The following is a 12,770-nucleotide window of genomic DNA, read 5'->3' on the forward strand; positions in this document are numbered from 1 at the left end:
CGGCAGTAGCAGTTGCTTTAGACGCAGAGAAGGCCTTCGACAGAGTAGAATGGAATTACTTGTTCAAAGTATTGCAAAAATTCAGTTTACCGGAGAAGTATATTAATTGGATTAAAGCATTATATAAGGGACCGTTAGCGAAAGTGACAGTAAATGGACATGTATCAAAGCAATTTAACTTAAGCAGGTCAACGCGGCAGGGATGCCCACTATCACCATTATTGTTTGCGCTAGCTATAGAACCACTAGCAGAATCGATAAGAAGAGATAATAATATAAAAGGAATAAAAATAAAAGACAGGGAATATAAAATCAGTCTGTTTGCGGATGATGTGATAGTGTACTTAACAGAACCAGAACTATCAATAAAAGAACTATATAAGAAATTGAAGGAATATGGAGAAGTGTCGGGATACAAGATAAACGTAAATAAAAGTGAAGCAATGCCTATGAATAACGCGGATTTCTCAAAATTTAAGGAGGAATCCCCATTCAGATGGCAAACGCAGGCAATAAGATACCTAGGTGTGCAAATAAACAAAAATCTAGGCCAATTATATAAACTCAATTACAATCCACTAATGAAAAAATTACAGGACGATTTAGAGCATTGGAAAGAGCTACCACTAACACTGATAGGAAGGATAAACTGTATTAAAATGAACATTTTTCCAAGGATACTATACTTATTTCAGGCATTGCCAATACAACTGACATAAAAATTCTTCAAAGAGTTAAAGAAAATAATAAGGAGATTTTTATGGAGAGGGGGGAAACCGAGGATAGCACTAGATAAATTAACAGAATGGTATAAACAAGGAGGCTTACAATTGCCAAACTTCAAAAATTATTATAGAGCCGCACAATTAAGGTACCTATCAGATTTTTATCAAACAAGGGAAAAACCAGACTGGACGAGACTAGAATTAGATAAAATAGGGGAAAAGATACCTGAACACATATTATATAAATGGGACGAAAAATTGGTACAACATAGAACTTCTCCAGTATTACACCATCTCCTCAATATATGGAAGAAGATTCATGTAGAAAGAAATAAAATAAATTACCAAATACCAAAACTAATATTGACGCAAAATAAGCTACTCCCTTTTACAATAGACAACCTTGCCTTTAGAAAATGGGAAAAAAAAGGGATTAAAAGAATAGAAAATTGTTTTTCAGGAAGTAGATTCTTATCCTTTGAACAAATGAGAGATAAGTACAATATAACTGGAGATACAGCGCTGGCATATTACCAACTGAGATCCTACTTGAAAGATAAATTAGGAAACAACTTGAGTTTACCAGAGGGAAGTAACCTTGAATATGTGATTACAGATACAATGTTAATCAAAAGATTTATAAAAAATATGTATATTAAACTGCAAGAAAAGGAGAATGAGGAAACAAATGGTAAAACTAAACAAAAATGGGAACAAGATTTAAATATAAAGATAAAAAAGGAAACATGGGAGAAGTTATGCTCTGGAACGATGAGAAATACAATAAATACGAGGCTGCGTATGATACAATATAATTGGTTACACAGACTAAACATTACACCGCAAAAGTTAAATAAATGGGACCCAACAGTATCTGATAGATGTTTTCGATGTAAAAAAGAAAGGGGAACAACAATTCATGCAATCTGGACATGTGAGAGAGTAGAAAAATTTTGGGATGATCTCAATCAGATATTAAATAAAATAACAGAAAACAATATACCAAAGAATCCAGAGATCTTTCTCCTAAGTAACATAAAAAATAAAGAATTTGGAATTGACTTGGAAGATGCACAAAAAAGATTTGTCAAGATAGCCCTAGCCGTAGCAAAAAAATGTATTATGTCAACCTGGAAATTGGAAGATAATTTGAAAATACAACAATGGTATATAGAAATGAATAAATGTATTCCATTAGAAAAAATAACATATAGTTTAAGAAATAATATTGAAATATTCGAACAAGTATGGGAGCCTTACATTAAATACAATAGCGAAAACCTACCGGGAACAAACATTACCTAAGTTGATGGAAGGAGAAGAAAAGAAAAGAATGGACTCAGTAGAATTTCTGGTGTATTTCTGTTGAATGACAACATTGTCTAACTGAATTAATGCAACCTAGATTGTATACCTAAAATGGATGAGAGGGGGGGGGGTGGGGGGGTGGCTTGGGAGGAGGGAGGGGGGAGGGAGAAAAAGTCACTGTAAATGTGTGGAAAAGAAAAAGTGTATATCATGGCTATTGTGATTTATGGTGTGAAAAATAAAAAATTTAAAAAAAAAAAAAAAGATGCTGCTGCCATTTTGAACAACTGCTAGTGCAACTGTTGCAATGTTTCTCATCGATGAAAATGCTTACCTCAGTTAAGGATTTTATTGCATTCGTTTAAGTTAAATTTAAGAGCAGCAGATTTAGAAATGCCGAATGGAAGATGTGAGCACATCAATAAACTACTGTAAAGTCAACGGTTCAACTGTTCAGGGGTGTCGTATAGTTACTTTGATAGAAACGCCATCTCATCTTTACTGTGCGAGCATGGTATTAACAACAAATAAAGCTGACTTGACTTGAATTTAATTTTAAATGACACAGGGGTTTTCTGGTCTAAAAACACCATTTTTCTTACAATATAACTGTATTTGGTCCATGAATACTTATATTTTTCTGTACGTGAACCAAATAGAGAGAGAACAGAGAAGATTCACCAGAATGATCCCTGGGTTTCAGCACCTAAGTTATAAAGAAAGGCTAAACAAGTTAGGTCTTTATTCCTTGGAGCATAGAAGGCTGAGGGAGGATTTGATAGAAGGTTTTAAAATTTTGAGGGGGATAGATAGAGTAGATGTGGATAGACATTTTCCATTGAGGATCGGGGAAGATTCAAACAAGAGCTGAGAGTTAGGGGGCAAACATTTAGGTGCAACAGAAGGGGAAGCTTCTTTACTCAGGGTCGTGTCTGTGTGGAATGAGCTTCCGATGGTGGCAGGTACAATATTATCTTTTGAGAAACATTTGGCTTGGTATATGGATGTAAAGGGAATGGAGGGTTATGGGAAGAATGCAGGTCAGAGGAACTAGGAGAGTATAAGTGTTTTGGCATGGACAAGAAGGGTCATGATAGCCTGCTTCCATGCTGTAATTGTTATATGGTTATATGTGACTCACAACCAAAAATGTTTGGCCACCCCTGCACAAAGCATTCTTATACCTTGCAAGTGTAACAGCATTTTGCTCAACAAAACATTTCCCAGATATACGTCCTTTTTCGTAAAATGAGCAAAGGATGTACATTTTATACCTAATTTCTTTACCATCGATTCTAAGGCAGCTCTCAGAGTAATCCCATGTCATCACTCATTTCTCTTACCTACCACCCCACCTAATGATTCTCCTACCACCCACCTTCGCCAGGTGTGATTTACGGTGGCCAATCAACCCACCAATCATCACGTGCTCGAGATGTGGGAGAAGCCCACAGAGTCAGAGGGAGACCAGACAAGGCAGCAGTCTGCCCAGTGCTCCACCAATGTAGGAGTGGCATCATTCCTGGGAGAACAATGACTCGCCTCCAGGAAGACGCATCACATCACATAATGAAGGGGAGTAAACACGAGAAGGGATGGAGTGGGGTGCCGAGAGGCTGTTTCTGTGCAGTGAGACAAGTGGAAGAGAAGTCTGGTGGATGTGCTCCCTGTACATTGCAAACCAGCTCCTCACCAACCTTGATGGCTTCTTTCATTTCTGTGGCATCGAAGAGCGTATGAGTTTTCATCAGAGCCAGGACAGTCTTCTCAAAATTACCCGACAACTCCGACTTCAGCTCCTTTATCAAATCCTGCAGGAGGGAGAATAAAGGTCAAACGCTCAGCAACAGTGCAGAGGTCAGGCACACAAGATCCCCAAACCCATCCAATATTGTCTGTTCATACTGTTGAGGTAGGGGTGGAGATGGGCTGTTCCTGTTTTCTCACTCCAGTAGGGCAGTGACTTGTGGCAGCATGGGAAACAAACCTACCACACAAGTTGGGCGTTAATGCAACAGTACAGCAGGTCCAGACTGATCCTCGTCTCTGTCACTGGGGACACTAACCTTGGTGGGAACCCCTCAGCCTCACCATGAGCTGAGATCGTACCAGTTGCTTTCACCCAGGACACACCCACAGTAACCCAGATGGTGAACGAGGTCCAAAATCAGGGCAGAGGACATCAAACGTAGAGCACCTCACGTCCACCTACCAATGGTCACCAACATTGAGCCTTCACCAGAGTCTCAGCATTCCTCAAAGGAGTGTCTAACCCAATGTTAATGTGGAGCCAAGAACAACTTTAAGGAGGAAAGTAGAAACACAATGCTGAAGAAACTCAGTAGGTCACTTTATGTAGCAAAGATAAAGATACATAACCAAAGTTTCAGGCTTGAGCCCTTCATCAAAGTATGAGCAAAATGGAGGCAGGCGCCTGTTTGACCTGATGAGTTTTGCCAGCATCATGTTTTTTACTTCAACTGTGGTGTCTGCAAACTTTCGTGTTTCACTCCTCTCAACTTTAACAGCTTGCATTTCCAGAGTTTGTAAACTCTTTATCGTCAGGAAGAAGTGTCGGAATGGAAGAATCATTGACAAGTTGGCCACCAGAATGTGGATGCAACTCCCAAGTTATTCTGCTCAAGAGCACACCCAGCCCCATTTTGAAAGGGGGAAGGAATGCAGGTCATTTCCACCCTCCTCAACTGCAGGACTTTCCAAAGGACTTCATCACCACCTAAACTGCAGTCACTATTGCAATGCACAAGGTGTGGCAGCAAGAATGCAGCACACACTACCACAAATAAACACGTCGCCCTGACCAGATCGTCTGCTGGATCGATTTGGAGGACAGGTCACTGAGTGGGAGAGTCATCTATGGAAGACTGTCAAAGACTCTTTTGGGGCCCACTTGAGGAGATTCAATGCCAAACTGAAGCATCTTCCCCTCATTCTTCACGAGAGGAACCATGAGGTCTCTGAATGGAATTGGCCTCAACACTAGTCCAGAGCAAACTGCACTTGCCAATCACAGGTACTTACCTTCCCATAGGCAGTTTTAAAGGACAGGGCAATCTGTTGCCTCTGCTTGTTTGACCGGTGAGCAACAACTTCTATGATGGCTTGTTCATTCGTGCCTGTGAAGGGACAAAGATCACAATCAAGAATTCATGACCCCATCAAAGTGGACTTTCAAACACTTGCATCAACAATCCCATGCAAACTTCACAGCGACTCTGCAAACTACTTAACACCACACTTAAAATGCCTGTATACAGAACTCACCCTATACAGGGTGAATTTTAATTTCCTACAAGCACAAAGGATGACAAAGTTCACCCAAATTATCAATGTTTTTGGAAATACAATTCCCAAGACCCATCAATGATATTTAGGTAATTATAGAAGGGAGCTGGCAATCAAATCTCTAGTCAGTGCTTGATGGGTCATGCACTAAGACATATTAATCGGACCTCCACAGTCCATGATCGTTTCATTTTGATTGTGGTAAGAAATATTGGCCAGGATACCTGAAGAACTCTTTTCCCCTCATGAGGGGAGAGATTAAATCCACTACATGCGAGATGGGCTCTGGTCACAACAGTATAGGCAATCTGGCAGAAAGTTCCCATAGTTACAAGGAGAGATTGGATGGGTGAGGTTTGGCCTCCCAGCAGCAGAGGAGATGAAGAACAAACATAGATAGGGATATTCAGCAGGAAACTGTTCCCCATTACAAGAAGTGGACAAAAGAAAGGATAAATAGATTTAGGGAAGGGGTAAGTGATTCAGAGGAGATCAGAAGAGGACCTTTATCACCCAGCACTGTAAATATACTGCCTGAAAGAGTGGTAGAAGCAGTCAATGACAGCACTCAAGTGTTCAGACCAACACTGAAATAGCTCAGACGTCCACATCCTGAAAGATAGGATTAACACGGATGGAGGTTGGTGTGGAGGTCCCATTCCCAAACCTTATGACAAAGGCCTTAAGCAGATTTCCCAGATCAGCAACTTCTACCCAACTCTCTGCGCAGATACAAGCTGACTTTAACAAGGCTTCTGGAAGCTTCCTTGGTCAGATACTAAATCTTTAATGACAATCAGGACAAATTCTTTGTGGTAAAAACAGGCAATCTTCTTTTGATTTCAATGGCAATCAATTTCACAAGTGGAATACTGCATATTCAACACCTCCCTTAAAATCACCAAGCTGTGATTAATCTTGTGATATTGCTTTTCCATAACCTTTTGTGAATATTCAATTCCAACACCAGCAAGCAGTGACTGAATCGAAGAGGCTGTGATTGTTGTAAAAACACAGAAATGCTGGAGGAACTCAGCCAGTCTCGCAGCGTCCATAGGAGGTAAACATGTATTACTGATATTTCAGGCCTGAGCCCTTCCTCAAAGCAGAGGCAAAAAAACAGGAAGATCTGAATAAAGAGTGAAGACCGGCAGGGGGAGGAGTCCAGACCAACAAAAGATGTTAATTGAATATGGTAAGAGGCGAGAATTGAAAGGAGACAGAGGGAAAAGAGAGAGAGAGAGCATGCACACTGGGGAAGGCAAAGGTGGGGGGGTGGGGGGGAGGGGGGAGGAGAGGAGGGTTTTAAACGGAACCTCCTCCTCCCTCTCATCACTGAGTCAAAATCAATTCTCCTCGTATCATATCCAATGAACACTTTCTGTTGGTCTGGACTCCTCCCACCCCCAGCCAGCACTGTCTTGAGTATGAGCTTCTCGATCTTTGCTTATCCTTGAAGAAGGGCTCAGGTCCAAAACATAGTAATGCATCTTTCTCTCCTATGGATGCAAGTCCGCTAAGTTCCTCCGGCATTTCTGTGTGTTTTCACGCCTGGATAGCGTGCAAAGCTCAGATCTTCAGCGGACGGGACAGTAAACAGAACTCCATCACTTCCCTGTCTACAGATCAGAGACAAGGATATCCTGTCACTCCAAGTTCCAGCTGAATTAGAAAAGCAACACGTGAGCAGTGGTGTGCTTTAGAGTTTACTCACCAAACCCCTTCATGGCTTTCCTCAGAACCTCAGCGTCCCGGAGGGCATCGAACCCTGCAGCCTCTCTCACTGTTCCCCGGTTGACAGGCTAAACACAAAACACACATCTCGGGTCATTACTTCAGAGTAAATAGCCCACGTCAAGCCCCAGTTTCAATCCAGCAAGCACTATGGTCAAGCAAGGGTTGCTTGCCTCATAGCATCTGGCAAGTTAGAGGAGGTCATTTTGCCCCTTGAGTCTCTTCACCTCAGGATGAGACCACTTAGACAGTCAGACTTCAAATTGGCAGCAAAGTTAATACTTAAAACAATGCAAACCTCCAGGGTTATAATTTATTCAAGTATCTGACCAAGAAAACCATTTCAAATACAGCACTGGCATGCAGCAAAAACAAGCAAATAATTTTTCACTTGGAAAATACATCGAGCCAGATCATGAGAGAGTGTGAGGCTACACAAGTGAGAGTTATCACAGCTGTCACTCCTCCGGGACCAAAGATCTGTCTGCACAACTGTAACATCACCTATTTTGCACCAATTTTTACTCTCTTGTGGAAATTTACTTTGTACTTTCCGTACCTGTGTCCGCAGCGTGCAAGAATTGCGGGACACATTTTTTTTTTAATTTAAATGTTGGCATTCAGCACGATAACAGACCTCTTCGGCCCACGAGCCCGTGCCACTCAATTGACCTACAAACCCCAGTACATTTTGAACTGTGGGAGTAAACCAGACATGGGGAAAAGGTACAAACTCTTTACAGACAGCCCGATTCGAACCCTGGTCGCTGGCGCTGTAACAGTGTTGTGCCCACTGATACACTAACCGTGCCACCCTGAACGTTGAACTTGTGTAAATGACAATAAACTCTCATCCTATCTCACTTGTCCATCAGTGCTGTGTGGAAAGAAATGAGAACCAGGTGGAACTCAGGAGGTCAGGCAGCATTTGACTTGTTACAGTCAGTCAACATTTTGGGTCAGAACCCTTCCTTGAGTCCCAAAAATGCTGACTATCCATTTCTCTCAGAGGGCGTGGCCTGACCTTCCGAGTCCCATCTAATTTCTCAACACTTGCTCAAAATTGCAGCATCCACAGTTTCCACATCTTTCTCGTGTCAGGTGGAAGATGTGGACAGTGTTCAGTTGGTTGCAAACACCCCCGAGCTTCCTGTTACCTTGCACTTTCAAGGCCTTCCTCCTCCCAACCTGACCTGTCCACTTGGGACTCGAACAAAGCCCAAGGCAAGCCAGAGTACCTGCATTGTGCCTGCAAGTGGACCCATTTTCTCTGCTGCTAATGGAACCAACCATTTCTGGTGCAAACCACCCGATTGTGATATTGGCTCGGTGACTGGGATTCTTTTGTTCCTTTCCTTCTCAGGCATTGCCACGACCTGACCTGCCATTTGTAGCGCATCTCCCTCAAGTTCAAGTTCAGATTTATTGCCAGAGTTCATACATGACATCACATACAACCCCAAGATTCAATTTCCTGCAGGCAAGGCAGAATTTCTACTCATTGGTAAACTTAGGAAAAGATATATATACCAAAAAATAATGTAAACAAAGTAAGACTCTGCAAATACAGAAAAATAAATAATTATTGATAATTAATGTGTAAAGTAACGAGTCTCAGAATGAGTTTGCTGCATAGGACCCTGATGGTGGAGGGGTAGCAATTGCTCCTGAACCCCAGGTCTTGTGGCACCTCTCGCTCTTTCCTCCTTTATCACTTTCTAACAGCCCCAGGGAACTCCTGGCTTGCCCCATCATAGATATTCCCTTTGTCCTTTCCATCCCCATTTTCTCTGTAATTTAAAACGCAGTTATTTTCCACTTTCCCCAGTCAACCAGAGACATGAAATCGGTTTTGCTTTCCACAGATGCTGAGCATTTTGAGAATTGCCTGTTTCAGATTTCCAGAATCTAACACTTCCTTTAAATATACATTTTCTCATCCCCTCAGCAATTCTAGCTCAAAACTGACAATGGATCATAGTGCCCGATGTTTTTAACCATGACTCAGCTCCCTGGTCAGACCCTGTTTAAAGATCTATGTGGCAACATTTCCCAGCCATTTATAATTGGCTAATACAACAGTTGGAAATCTTTCACGGACGAATTATGAATATCCAAAATCTGACTGATTTGTGGTGACAAGAGGGATGATACACAATTTTTTTTTAAGCCTTTAAAATCTCGCCAGTCAATAAACAGATGGTATCACTGATCTGGTCTGCACTTGCGGCAGGAGACTCCTGTTTCCAAGGATCCTGCCATTTACCATGTCGTTCCACCTTTGGTCAGCAGTGCAGATTGAAGAGGTGAGACTGTGCTTGATACTGGCTTTGACACATGCAAGATGGGAGGTACACTGAATCGGATTTTTATCTGCGACAGCGTTACTAACATACGCTATCTATGGAAAGGAAAACAGAAGTTTCTACAACAACACACAGCAGGTCAGGGAACATTAGTGGAGAGAGAAGCAGGAGGTAACATTTCAGATTTCCCCAGAACAACTCGCCCACAACAAAATGTTAACTGCTTCATTTTGTGCGGATCATGCCTCATGAGATTTTTCATCCATTTTTGTCATTTCATATTTCCTGTGATAGGGAAATCTAAAACTAGAAGGAATAGGTTAAGGAGGGAGGTGAAAGATTTAATGGGAACCTGACAGGCAAGTTTTTCCCACACAGAGGGTGGTGCATATATGGAACGAGTGACCAGAAAAAGTGTCTTACAGTTACAAGCTTTAAAAGACATTTAGGTAGGTTCATGAATGGGAAAGACTTAGTGGTTCTCAACCTTTTTCTTTCCACTTACACACCTCTTGAAGTAATCCCTATGCCACCGGTGCTCTGTAAGGAATTACTTAATTGGTATGTGAGTGGAAAGAAAGAGTTTGAAAACCACTGTTTTAATCATACCTAATTAATTCATTACGTGCACAGTTTCACAACTCCAAAGGAAATGGGCCAATGACAGTTTTTCTCAAGCAAAATATTTCAGTAACAACTGGGTCTAGAACAGTGGTTCTCAACCTTCCCTTCACACTCACAAACCACCTTAAGCAATCCCTTATTAATCACAGAGCCCTGATGGCATAGGGATTACTTAAGGTGGCATGAGTGGAAAGAAAAAGTTTGAAGACCATTGGGTTAGAGGAACATGGTCCAAATGCAGGACAATGGGGCTTGTTCACTTTGGTCAATGTTGCTAAACGGGGCCAACTCATCTCATCTTACAAGGTGATGTTCTGGGATGCATTTGGTCCCTATCCTTCAGGGATCTTCCTGTCCATGGATCACGTCTTTTGAGCTTTATAATTGTAACCGCTTCCACAGTTACCTCTGGCGGTCACTCTATATAACCATTTACGGAGCGGAAACAGGCCATGTTGGCCTTTCGAGTCTGCACCGTTCACTGATTTTGTGCGCCCTCTTCAGGCATTGGTCCCGGTAGATCTCCATTCAATAACGATGGATGAATTCAATGCAGGTGGAATCAGTCGTTCTATATAACCACTTACAGCACAGAACAGGCCAGTTCGGCCCTACTAGTCCATGCCGTAACAAATCCCCACCCTCCTAGTCCCACTGACCAGCACCCGGTCCATACCCCTCTAGTCCCCTCCTATCCATGTAACGATCCAGTCTTTCCTTAAATGTAACCAATGATCCTGCCTCGACCTCGTCTGCCGGAAACTCATTCCACATCCCCACCACCCTCTGCGTAAAGAAATTTCCCCTCATGTTCTCCTTATAATTTTCCCCCTTCAATCTTAAACCATGTCCTCTAGTTTGAATCTCCCCCTTTCTTAATTGAAAAAGCCTATCCACATTTACTCTGTCTGTCCCTTTTAAAATCTTAAACACCTCTATCAAGTCCCCTCTCAATCTTCTACACTCCAGAGAAAAAAGCCCCAGTCTGCACAACCTTTCCCTGTAACTCAGACCCTGAGTGAAACCCTCCAGGTCATTAGGGGAGGCTGTGGATTTTAAAATCACCATGCCTCAACAACGTAGCCAACCTCAAAGGACCCCCATCACCCAGGTGACAACCTCTTCCCACTACTACTTGCGGGCAGAACACATAGAAGCCTGAAGACCAGTACCTAAAGGTTCAAGAATAGTTTCTTTCCAACAGCTATCATACTCTTGAACCTCCACTTATACTAATCATGGTCTGCTTCAACTGCACCTTTCTGTGCCAATCTGGTTTTCTCTGGCATGGTGGTAACTGAATATTTATTAACTACCTACCTTTCTCAGTTATGATGTATTTTTAATTTAATGTATACTATTGTAGTTTTTCAAGAAACATCTGTTCAGCCTGCTGCTTTGTGCAATACAAATGATGATAAACTTGTTACCATTAACATTTCCATGAAACTAGACAGATTGGGCAGAAGGCACATTGATTCCACCAGTCAAGCCTCACCACTGAAGGTGTATACGAATACCATGAAAAGAGATCAAGATGAACAGGACTTTCTCCCTCCTGTACAGACAAGGTATCCTCCTCCCCTCCATCAACAAGTCCCATTGTGCTTCAATTGTTAGCATGTTGAGGTGGAGTCACGTGATGGAGTAGTGGCCGGACGGTGAACTCCAGCCCTCTCCAGAAAAGTCGGGAAAAACAAAGGAAAACACAAAGGCACAGAAATAAAAGTTACAGAAAAGTGAGTATAAAGGTGGAAAGAAGATGGCGACAAAAAAAGAAAAATCGAAAGCAACAGTAAGAAGAGAGGAAGAGAAGACAAAGGAGGAAAAAGGTGAAGGCCTTACCTGTCCGAAGAGGCCCGCTGCGGAGAGAGAAACCCGCTCCCTCAGGTCGGTAAATAATGGACTACAAAAATGGCTCGCTGAGCCGAGTAAAAGTGCGCAACCGCGCATACGCGATTCCTCGCGCATGCGCGATGCGAATGAAAAAAAACACACCGACGGGAGGGGGGACCAGCTGGGGAATCGATCTCCACAGCCGGCAACGACAGCTGCAGAACACCTGCAGCAAGAAGAGACCACAGAAGACAATAGAAACAAGAAAGAAGAGAAGGAAAGGGCACCAAAGAAACAACAGATGGCCAACCCAGAGGAAGAAGAAGAGGAAGAGGAAGAGTACAGTGAAATGAAGAAGAAAAGAAAGGCAAGATAAAGGATATACTTTCTCTTATTAAAGGATACATGGAGTCATTTAAAGAATGGCAAACACAGGAATTTAAGGATTTAAGAAAAAGAATAAACAACACAGAAGAGAAAATGAATAAAATAGAGATGACCTTAACAGAAATGGGAAAGAAAATGGACAAGATGGAAGAGCGGGCAGTAGCAGCAGAAATGGAGGTAGAAGACTTAAAAAAGAAATTGGAGGAATCTAATAAAAAAACTAAAGAGACACAAGAACTACTAGCTCAAAAAATAGATACAATGGAAAATTATAACAGAAGAAATAACATAAAGATAGTGGGCCTTAAGGAAGATGAAGAAGGCAAGAATATGAGTGAGTTTATAAAAGAGTGGATCCCTAAGACCCTAGGATGTCCAGAACTACAGCAAGAAATGGAAATAGAAAGGGCACATAGAGTATTGGCCTCTAAACCACAACCACAACAAAAACCAAGATCTATTGTAGTAAAATTCCGAAGATATACTACAAGAGAAAAGGTACTGGAGAAGACAATGGAAAAAGTAAGAGAGGGCAACAAACCAC

The 12,770-nt window shown here is 41.9% G+C and overlaps 1 protein-coding gene across 10 annotated transcripts in view; it reads right to left on the bottom strand.

The window, feature by feature from the left end:
- The window catches only part of LOC138736234 (annexin A11-like), a 109,679-nt gene that overhangs the window by 35,193 nt on the left and 61,716 nt on the right, over nucleotides 1-12,770 (bottom strand). For all 10 annotated transcript variants that reach the window (XM_069885392.1, XM_069885390.1, XM_069885391.1 and 7 more), the window contains 3 exons: nucleotides 7,054-7,141; nucleotides 5,076-5,170; nucleotides 3,731-3,844 (listed from right to left, as the gene is read on the bottom strand). In XM_069885392.1, coding sequence (XP_069741493.1) covers nucleotides 3,731-3,844; nucleotides 5,076-5,170; nucleotides 7,054-7,141 — 297 coding nt within the window. The remainder of the gene's footprint in view (nucleotides 1-3,730; nucleotides 3,845-5,075; nucleotides 5,171-7,053; nucleotides 7,142-12,770) is intronic.

Source organism: Narcine bancroftii, chromosome 6, assembly GCF_036971445.1.
Source record: "Narcine bancroftii isolate sNarBan1 chromosome 6, sNarBan1.hap1, whole genome shotgun sequence".
Taxonomy (NCBI): domain Eukaryota; kingdom Metazoa; phylum Chordata; class Chondrichthyes; order Torpediniformes; family Narcinidae; genus Narcine; species Narcine bancroftii.